The following is an 11,013-nucleotide window of genomic DNA, read 5'->3' on the forward strand; positions in this document are numbered from 1 at the left end:
ATTTTAAATAAATATAAATAAATAATAATAATAATTAATATATACGTAATTTGTGATGAACAGAATAATCTTAAATAACATTTAACTTCAATAATTCCACAGCGTAACATCAATAATATATTTATGCTACACTAATTTCATTGTGTCCGATGTTTAATGTATTATCTTTCGCTGATTCTTCTGCCGCTCGCGCCATTATCATTTGTTCTCGAATCTTCCAAGCCATCAGCGCCCTCTCGCTTTTCATTTTACGAATGCAACGTGCCAAAAGTAGAGCGAATACGATGCCCAGTAACTGAAAACATTCCGGATTTTTTTTTAATAATTTGTTAACCGCTTTGACAATTGACTAGCAACTCGCCTAAATTGTGCATTGAACTTTATCACCGATCCTTAGCACCTTATATAAAAAGGTCACACCCACTGAGTTCCACCCATAGAGTTCCCCACTGAGTTTCTCGCCGGATCTTCTCAGTGAGTCGCGTTTCCGATCAGGTGGTAGATTCTGCGAATCACTGCTCTTGCTAGGGCCAGTGTTAGCAACACTCGGGTTGAGCCCACCTCCCGGCTCGCGCGTAGTTGGAATAGCCTCTTATATTACCAACGATTAGGTAGGAAAAACATGTTAAACACAGTAACGATCTTCTTGAAGATTCCTTTTAAATTGCGCAGAAAAGTGGGTTGCAAAGTTCAAGTTCCAAGGTAGATAATGGACAGAAAATCGTGTATTGCAACTTTGTAAAATATTTCAATATGACAATATTGTTTTCTAACCACCTTTAATAATATATTTTATTACATATTATAATAAAACAAATTGAGTAGTAGTGTTATTAGTTCCGACCATTCGATTTGAAAATCTGAAGCATCGTACTAAATAAAAAAGAATATAACTATTTTTATTATTAGGCTATTATTTTACTGGCTGGAATATTACTGAAAAAAAAAACCTTTTTGAAATTTTGATCAATAGAAGTTTTCTTAACCGAAACCTTCGTTTTTTTTAAATGTGTGTTTAGAATAACTAAGGTTCTAAATTGAAAGTGGCCTTACCTGAATAAACATCACCGAGACGCCAAGTACACCGATCACGATTGCATTTTGCGCCAATAAATTGACCAATGCAGTTTTGCAACTGGTCGAGTACATCCTCGTGCAGAAAGCATCGCCGTTGCTGACGCAGCAACTACTGGGTATCACCAACGTAACCAGATCCCCGTCAACCTCTTTAGACACAACGACAGTAGAGTGTTTCTCTGTGAATTCCATTCCCACATAATCCATATAGGAATTGCTTCCGCAGCAGCCGAGCTTTAAAATACGACATTTATTAATTTAATATCGAGGCTTTTTGTTTTTTTTTATTATTATTAATAAATAAATCTCGAGTAAAATGTGAAAAATCGCTCTGATTTAAAAACTTTGCATCGTATTCGATACAAAATACCATGCCATTAAATAATAATACTAAGACCTAAATTAAATTTCAATTAAAAAAGCTAATGTAAACATTTTAACGTATGTAGAAAATCACGGTTTTTTTATTGAATACTAAGCTCGGAAATATGGTTTTTATTAGAATACAATTATTAAGACTGATAGTGAACTATACTTAACTACGTAACTATGCTTGAGACTTTAGAACTTATATCTTCGGGTGGGTGGCGCATTTACGTTGTAGATGTCTATGGGCTCCAATAACCACTTAACACCAGGTGGGCTGTGAGCTCGTCCACCCATCTAAAAAAAAAAGAACATAAATGACGGAATTCGCGTTTCAGTATCAACTAATACGTACTTATTATATACTAGGTAGCTGCTATAGTCTAGTACTCTCGACTTACCGAAGTCTGTAGGCTGTCAATTTCGTCACTAATCTCGGGATCATTTACGTAGTCCCACACCGGGATGTCCACGTACTTCATGATTAGATTCGTGTCCATCGTGAAAGCGAGAATCACAATGGTCAATTTTATTAGCAGGATCAAAGCGAGAACGAAAGCGTACTGTAATAAAATAAATCCAGCATAATAAACTTTTTTTATTATCACTCTATGAAAAGCTTATTGGAAATCATTTTCTTCAACCATGGACAATGTCTGTTCGATACGTGGGCACGTATAATATATACCAGATATTCGAGCACATATCACGATAATAATACATATGCGTAATTACTAATACATACTTACTTCTGTCGCCAAAGCAGTCAATCGTTACGGGAGGGACAGTTATAACAGAATATAACATTCAGATTTCAGAAAATGTGACAGAAATCAGATTTTGATTTATTTATTGGCTAGTACGGTGAATAAGCTTACGGCCAACCCTGTATTAAGTTACCGGAGCCCATAGATATCAAAATGTGAATGCCATCATCTACTTATAGACATGAGATTAAAGTCTTTATGGTATATTATAAGATATAAGTGCCACCTTTCAAACCGGAACGTATTACTGCTTTGCGGCAGAACTGGGCCTAGTGGTGGTGGTATCTATGTATTCAGGCTCAGAAAACGCTCTACTAATAAATTGGATAGTGTAAAAAAGTATAGGGTCTAAACAGTAAGCGAAAATAACAATAAAAACTACATAATCAATATATATAAGCACGTTCAAGAATTAGGTAACCTAATTCGATTAAGAAAAGTATTTGTGATCGCAGATACCTTCGTATCAACAAAAAAAAATTTATTCCGACGCTTGAAAGGCAAACGTGACTAAGCGACAATAACTGCTTTGTACATAAATGATAGGCAATAAACATATTCGATGCGCAAAAAAAATATATTTCTAGGTCTATTAAAATCATTTCAATCCTACAGCTACTAGCTAGATTCTACTACAGCTAGATTCATTAAAATAAATTTTGTTTTCAGGTATTTCAACTTTAAATTAGTCTACTTTAAAGTTCACGCATTGTCCCTTAGTCACGTTTGCCTTTCAAGCGTCGATTCCATCTTTTATTTATTTCAGACACTTTATGCACAAAACAAAAACTTCATTTACATTTCACACTAACCTAAGGTGGTGTAAAAATAAATTCCGACAACACGATTATGAACGCGTTTGTTTTTTATATTTATTTAGAAAATAAGTATGACCTAGCAGCGTACAATGAAATGTGGTTTATCAGTTTCAATGACACGCACACACAATCTTCTCATTTCGATAACGTGTTCAGGAAAAACCTTTGAAAATGACCTTCCCTTAAGCGTCTACTTTAATTTATTAAAATTAAATACACTCTTTCTACTATATGACCTAAGGTTGGGATATAAAAAATATATGATGATAAAACTCAATTTCAAAGAAAACTACCGCTCGTAATTACAATATGATGAGTTCATCAGTATTACAGGACGAAGGTTGTATTTTTTTTATTTTATTTTTTTTTTTTTTATTGCTAGATGGCTGGACGAGCTCACAGCCCACTTGGTGTTAAGTGGTTACTGGAGCCCATAGACATCTACGACGTAAATGCGCCACCCACCTTGAGATATCAGTTCTAAGGTCTCAATTATAGTTACAACGGCTGCCCCACCCTTCAAACCGAAACGCATTACTGCTTCACGGCAGAAATAGGTAGGGCGGTGGTACCTACCCGGCGGACTCACAAGAGGTCCTACCACCAGTAAAATTTTTGCCACGAAGCAGCCATAGTTTCCAGTTTGAAGGGTGGGACAGTCGTTGTATGTTACAATTGAGACTGCGACCTCAAGGTGGGTCACGGCGTTACATTGATATGAGCTTGGCAACGACATGACATCAAGTGACATTTATAGCTTTAATAAAAAATTGCATATTCAATGTTTTTTTTTTCTTTCATATAAACTCTAGAATTAAATTAGACACATATTTGATTATTTTCAACTCACCAAGTTAACCATGCAAGTGCTCTGTTTCAAACTACCGAAGAATCCAAAGAAGGAAACTATGAACATTGCAAGACCCAAGAAAATGCACAGCACTGATGGAGTTAAGAACCTTCCAGTCTTGGCGCTTTCGTAGAAAAACGAAAAACTATGGTAGTGAGAGTAGACTGATATTCCCATCACTACCATCAAACCGGATATTATCTGAAAACAAATACATTTAAAATATGAAAAATTTAATGTATAAAAAACATCTTTATCGATGTGTCAGTAATTTTTTAATTTGTAGTTACAATGTCTTTTCAACGTCACTAAACTCAAAACCTGCATTTTTTTGTCCGTCCATGCGTTTGCTTTCTCAATCTTGTGTTTGTTTTTAATATGCAGGTAGAGAATTTCCAAAATAATATAGTAGTAACGATCTGTTATCCTGAAACACACGGTTTCTGCGGTATAGGTATTTATCAAGTCTTTCATTATCAAAAAAAAAAAAAAAAATTATTGAAGGATCATGACCAATTTTTACGTCAAGCTTAGAATTCCGCAACTTTTGAAAGCATTCGTGGTCTAAAGAATAAGATGCCCGGTCCATTAGTATTGAGCGATACGACTATACTGACGTTTGAATCCCGCTGGTAAGTATCAATTTTTCTAATAAAATATGTAATTGACACACATTCACGAATTACTTTCACGATGAAGGAATAAATGTAAACCTGCAAAAATTATAATTTGCGAAATTACTGCTGGCAGAACGTCCTGTGAGCTCGTTTTGGTAGGTACCACAACCCTGTCCGTTTTTGTCTCCAAACAGTAATACGTTCCGGTTTTAAGGGCGGAGTAGACGATGTAATCTACCACTGAAACTCAGAATTCATTTCTAAAGGTAGATGACGGCATTTACCGATGTTAGGTGAAGCTAGGACAACCCCTAGAGGTTTCAGGTAGGGGGGAAAAGGCATTTACGTTGTTAATCTAGTCTATTGACTCCGATAACCACTTAACACCAAGTGGGCCGTGAGCAGGACATGTTTTAGATCGGCAAGCATCTGTATTACCGTCTTGCCTACTTCTTCCATCATGTTTTCTAATGCAACTGAAAAAGCGACATTATGCCGATAATAAATACGATAGTAATTTCCTCGCCATCAGTTCAGGCCGTCAGCGCAAAAGTGTCCTACGGTTACCATAGTTAATATGGAGATAATGAGACTTGAATTTACTTTTACACTGCTTCGTAGGCAAAAACCATACGCGCAAAGACAATGTTTACATAGCCAACTGTTATGTATGGGTGAAACTATAGGATAAGCCGGTTTTGCATCAACATTTATTATGTTGTAATATATTGCAATATATAAATAATATAATATAATATATAAACCATGAATTTGAAAAATTGTGAGTTAGGCCACTTTTGTGCTGACGGCCTCAATTAACAATCCAAAACAAGACATTGTTATCACAATAATATTCAGGGGGCAATTTCTGTTGACAATTGCCAATCATCGTTATGTGTGTGACTACATTTACGAGGAACATCGCGATTAGAACTTGTAATTTAATTTCATTTCACTTAATCTCGCATTTATTATTTTCATTTTAATACTTCAGACGTTTAGTTTAATTTAGTTTAGTTTAGTTCAGTTTTCGTATTCATCGACGATTGATAATTTTAGGAAACTATTGAAACATTTCAAATTTAACTAAACGAATAAAGTCTTTATTCAATTTAAAAATTATTAAATTTGCATTACTTAACAATAAAATATGTTTATCTCCACAATATACAAACTTTCATCCTTAGACATTATCTCGTAACTATGATTGATCGTCTTTCCAAATATTATTACGACAATATCATGTAGAATTCAACCAATTGTTTTTTTTAAAACTACCCTTTTCATATCATAAAGGTATATTATTATAGGTTTATTTTTATTGGTATGCAAGAAAATGTGTCTAAAATGTGTCCTTCCTGTGATTGTGAATAACTATCGTCGCTCATAGATAGATATTAGCTATATTTAAGGATAAATATTTCGTTGACTTAACTCCTTTGAATAAGTACATGTCTTTGCGATCTGGAAACACCGTTGATGGGAGTTAATTCCAGAGGCTTAAGGTATGTTACTAAAGCCAATATAGGTTCCAGCTAAAATAGATTTTGCACCCCCGAAAACGGGTGATGCGAAAGGCGATGATGTTATAATCTCAAGAAGGGCTATAATAATAATTTCAGCATCTTGCTACTAAATTCAGCGTTACTGCGTGTGTCTTATATGACCTATACGATACGATGTCTATACGACACGATCACTTTATTGACGATTAAGTCAATACAAATAGTCAATACTTAAATTGTGTTTTTATTATTGCTATACCTGATAAGATAGATTTCAAATCTATGTTTGTACAATCTACCTAAAAATGACCAATGATAAATCGATTGATAAACAAAGTTATGGTCGCTTGTTTTGCGGACGTATTGAACTATTGTGGACCTTTTATAAACTTTATTTTTATGTACGTAATGTCGAATCGCGTCGAGATAATCTTCTATAATGGGTAAAAATCAAACGCGCAAAATTATAATTTGCATAATTACTGGTGGTAGGACCATTTGTGAGTCCGCGCGGGTAGGTACCACCACCCTGCCTATTTCTGCCGTGAAGCAGTAATGCGTTTCAGTTTGAAGGGTGGGGCAGCCGTTGTAACTATACTGAGATCTTAGAACTTATATCTCAAGGTGGGTGGCGCATTTACGTTGTAGATGTCTATGGGCTCCAGTAATGATTTAACATCAGGTGGGCTGTGAGCTCGTCCACCCATCTAAGCAATAAAAAAAAAACTTTACTTTCACAATTTAATCACGCGTTTTTAATTCTCATTACATTGTTTCCGACGTTTTAAATAATTTACGGTTATCGGGACTACGAATAAATAACGATAAGTAAAAAAACCGCTAGATTAAACCGTAAAAATATTTTTAAACATGTCTATGTCGCGCGAAAATCGAAAAGAATGACTATTAAAAACGATTATTGTCTTTAGTCGTGCACTATACGTTCGTCATTAGTCCTATTGATTTGTACAGCTATTATTTATAAGGTACTTTAGAAGATATACTATTAACGAACAACAAGTGAAGAGAATGACTTGTAGATTTTTATCCATTTAATGAAAATCCCAACGAACCATGGCTTCACACTGGCCATATTTTATTTTAATAATGTTTTTGGAACAACAATATAAATAATTCATGAGTTTTTTTATTATTCGTACTGTCACTAGTTACAAATTAACACAATGCCACAAAAATCAGTGCACCGAAGTATTTGTTGTATATAAGTGACGTGAATATAATAAAGTTTAATATGTAATACTCACAATAAACATAGTCGTAATCATTAGGAGTAAAAACCGGATAGATTTCATATTGTATTCCCCTTCGGTCTTCGTGAAATGCATTTTTTGTGCGTTCGGAGCAGTGACGGCCGCCATTTTCCTTGCACTGTTTCCGCTTGATAAAACTGAACTTCTTTGTCCGATGCCCTTTACAGAACTGACAAGTTTCCGCCTGATAAATTAGTAATCTGATAAGAATGTGTGCTGATATGGCTTCCTTTTTTTAACTACTTATAGCTCTAGAAGGGTATGATCCAAAGGCATGCTAGCGATTGCAGTTTTTCTAAGTAAGCTAAATATTCCAACTACCTAATTAAAAAAGTAATTATTTTAGTGAAATCAGATTTTCATTCAGATCACTCTAGCTACTTAATAAATAAATATAATCTACCAAAAAACTTTCTAATAAAGCAATTTATAAAAGATAAAGCAAATTTGATTTCGCTCAATAACGAAAAATCTTAATTCCACAAGACAAACTTTTATTGATTAATTTATAATAGCTAGGGGATAATAAAATAGATATTTAAAACATATGAATGAAAATCACACGCCTGCCTATGTTTTTTTTTATTGCTTAGATGGGTGGACGAGCTCACAGCCCACCCGGTGTTAACTAGTTACTGGAGCCCTTAGACATCCACAACGTAAATGGGCCGCCCACCTTGAGATATAAGTTCTAAGGTCTCAAGTATAATTACATGTTACATGTCGAGAGAAAACTACAAACGTATGATTAATTTACACATCGATACATTATAAAATCATTGCAACAAAGACTCGATTCTTCGATATAGCATGTCTTAACTCGGCGTGTTAGTTGTTTAGCGATGGCAAATATTTTGTTTACAATCTCTAGATTACTTTACTACATATTTGTGTTGGGATGTGTAACAATTAAAAGAGGATTAAGGTGCGCTTAAAGAACTACAGGGTGGGCCAGAAAGGCGTGCGAATTTCAAAATCACATTACTCGCGACAGGAAAGCGGGAGCGGGGTGCGGGTAGTGGGGATAGGTTCCTTGGTTCTCGGAAATTCAGTTGCCATGGAGCGTTTTACCGGTGATCATATCTATAATATATTCACTTTATTGTCCTAGCAAACTCTCGCTAAAGGTTCTCTTGGTGTTTTGACAGACAAGCGTATTTTCAACAGAACAATCTGTTGCAAATACGGTTTTTTAAGTGAAACTTCTTAAGGCGCGTTGAAAGTAAAATTTAACTCGCGACAGATTCGTTGCGGCTAGAGAGAAAAGATACAATTTAGGAAGAGCGAGAGTGAGAAAATAGACAGAGCGTCTCGTGAATTACTTGACCATGAAGAAAAGGAGAAGAAAAAGCGAGCTAGGTCGTTACTCTTATACACAGCATTCCCTATTAAAAGAGAAATTTTATTTAAAGATGAAAAATGAAGAAAACCACAATACTACACACCGCACACTTTAGAAGATATACTATTAACGAACAACAAGTGAAGAGAATGACTTGTAGATTTTTATCCATTTAATGAAAATCCCAACGAACCATGGCTTCACACTGGCCATATTTTATTTTAATAATGTTTTTGGAACAACAATATAAATAATTCATGAGTTTTTTTATTATTCGTACTGTCACTAGTTACAAATTAACACAATGCCACAAAAATCAGTGCACCGAAGTATTTGTTGTATATAAGTGACGTGAATATAATAAAGTTTAATATGTAATACTCACAATAAACATAGTCGTAATCATTAGGAGTAAAAACCGGATAGATTTCATATTGTATTCCCCTTCGGTCTTCGTGAAATGCATTTTTTGTGCGTTCGGAGCAGTGACGGCCGCCATTTTCCTTGCACTGTTTCCGCTTGATAAAACTGAACTTCTTTGTCCGATGCCCTTTACAGAACTGACAAGTTTCCGCCTGATAAATTAGTAATCTGATAAGAATGTGTGCTGATATGGCTTCCTTTTTTTAACTACTTATAGCTCTAGAAGGGTATGATCCAAAGGCATGCTAGCGATTGCAGTTTTTCTAAGTAAGCTAAATATTCCAACTACCTAATTAAAAAAGTAATTATTTTAGTGAAATCAGATTTTCATTCAGATCACTCTAGCTACTTAATAAATAAATATAATCTACCAAAAAACTTTCTAATAAAGCAATTTATAAAAGATAAAGCAAATTTGATTTCGCTCAATAACGAAAAATCTTAATTCCACAAGACAAACTTTTATTGATTAATTTATAATAGCTAGGGGATAATAAAATAGATATTTAAAACATATGAATGAAAATCACACGCCTGCCTATGTTTTTTTTTATTGCTTAGATGGGTGGACGAGCTCACAGCCCACCCGGTGTTAACTAGTTACTGGAGCCCTTAGACATCCACAACGTAAATGGGCCGCCCACCTTGAGATATAAGTTCTAAGGTCTCAAGTATAATTACATGTTACATGTCGAGAGAAAACTACAAACGTATGATTAATTTACACATCGATACATTATAAAATCATTGCAACAAAGACTCGATTCTTCGATATAGCATGTCTTAACTCGGCGTGTTAGTTGTTTAGCGATGGCAAATATTTTGTTTACAATCTCTAGATTACTTTACTACATATTTGTGTTGGGATGTGTAACAATTAAAAGAGGATTAAGGTGCGCTTAAAGAACTACAGGGTGGGCCAGAAAGGCGTGCGAATTTCAAAATCACATTACTCGCGACAGGAAAGCGGGAGCGGGGTGCGGGTAGTGGGGATAGGTTCCTTGGTTCTCGGAAATTCAGTTGCCATGGAGCGTTTTACCGGTGATCATATCTATAATATATTCACTTTATTGTCCTAGCAAACTCTCGCTAAAGGTTCTCTTGGTGTTTTGACAGACAAGCGTATTTTCAACAGAACAATCTGTTGCAAATACGGTTTTTTAAGTGAAACTTCTTAAGGCGCGTTGAAAGTAAAATTTAACTCGCGACAGATTCGTTGCGGCTAGAGAGAAAAGATACAATTTAGGAAGAGCGAGAGTGAGAAAATAGACAGAGCGTCTCGTGAATTACTTGACCATGAAGAAAAGGAGAAGAAAAAGCGAGCTAGGTCGTTACTCTTATACACAGCATTCCCTATTAAAAGAGAAATTTTATTTAAAGATGAAAAATGAAGAAAACCACAATACTACACACCGCAAAAGAAGTTTCACTTCTTTCACGTGCTCCAAGTTGCACGCGCAACATTTTTTTGTTGTGCTTTGTTTAAAAGTTATTAGCCTTTTATATACATATAACGTATTCATACGAGGAATCATCATGGGCTAAAAGACCACTACTGGACAATTTTCTCCAAAATGAACGAGTAATTTTATTTTCATTGCACAAGTTTTTTTTTTCAATGTATTCACGGCCTACTTTTTGTTGATTATTATAACTATATTATTCTATTATTGTTGTAATGAGTAGACGAGCTCACGGCCCACCTGGTGCGATGACTGGTTAAAGCTCAACTAGTTAGACGGGTGTAGTTAGATAGATCTAACACAAATCAATAAACTAAGTTTATATCTTTAAAACAAATCAGAAGTTTTCACAAACCTGAAAAACTGTTCAATTAAATGAACTAACTCTTGTAGTAGTGTTCCTTGCCGCTTACAAACTGGACTCATATATTAAGTGTATAATCTATGAACTGGACATATCTTAATAATAATTTTACACTAGATAAGTACCTTTTCAGTGGGTTATTTGTTTTGT

The 11,013-nt window shown here is 34.8% G+C and overlaps 1 protein-coding gene across 1 annotated transcript; it reads right to left on the minus strand.

Moving 5' to 3' along the window:
- Positions 1–104: 104 nt before the first annotated feature.
- On the minus strand, positions 105–11,013 carry LOC101736115 (23 kDa integral membrane protein). The gene is made up of 7 exons (XM_062670708.1): positions 10,855–11,013; positions 8,999–9,188; positions 7,266–7,455; positions 3,879–4,079; positions 1,845–2,006; positions 1,054–1,311; positions 105–295 (listed from the first exon to the last, which is right to left on the minus strand). The coding sequence occupies exons 3-7, from the start codon at positions 7,377–7,379 to the stop codon at positions 122–124; spliced, it is 909 nt and encodes a 302-aa protein (XP_062526692.1). The 5' UTR covers positions 7,380–7,455; positions 8,999–9,188; positions 10,855–11,013; the 3' UTR covers positions 105–121.

The sequence above is a fragment of the Bombyx mori genome, chromosome 10 (assembly GCF_030269925.1).
Source record: "Bombyx mori chromosome 10, ASM3026992v2".
Classification (NCBI taxonomy): domain Eukaryota; kingdom Metazoa; phylum Arthropoda; class Insecta; order Lepidoptera; family Bombycidae; genus Bombyx; species Bombyx mori.

Excerpts from the sequence above, each read along its gene's own strand:
- LOC101736115 (XM_062670708.1), bottom strand. The coding sequence starts at position 7,379 with ATGGCGGCCGTCACTGCTCCGAACGCACAAAAAATGCATTTCACGAAG. Across the intron at positions 4,080-7,265 it reads TGATTACGACTATGTTTATT|ATAATATCCGGTTTGATGGT; the intron begins GTGAGTATTACA and ends ATTTGTTTTCAG. Across the intron at positions 1,312-1,844 it reads TTGACAGCCTACAGACTTCG|CTCGGCTGCTGCGGAAGCAA; the intron begins GTAAGTCGAGAG and ends CGTATTTTAAAG.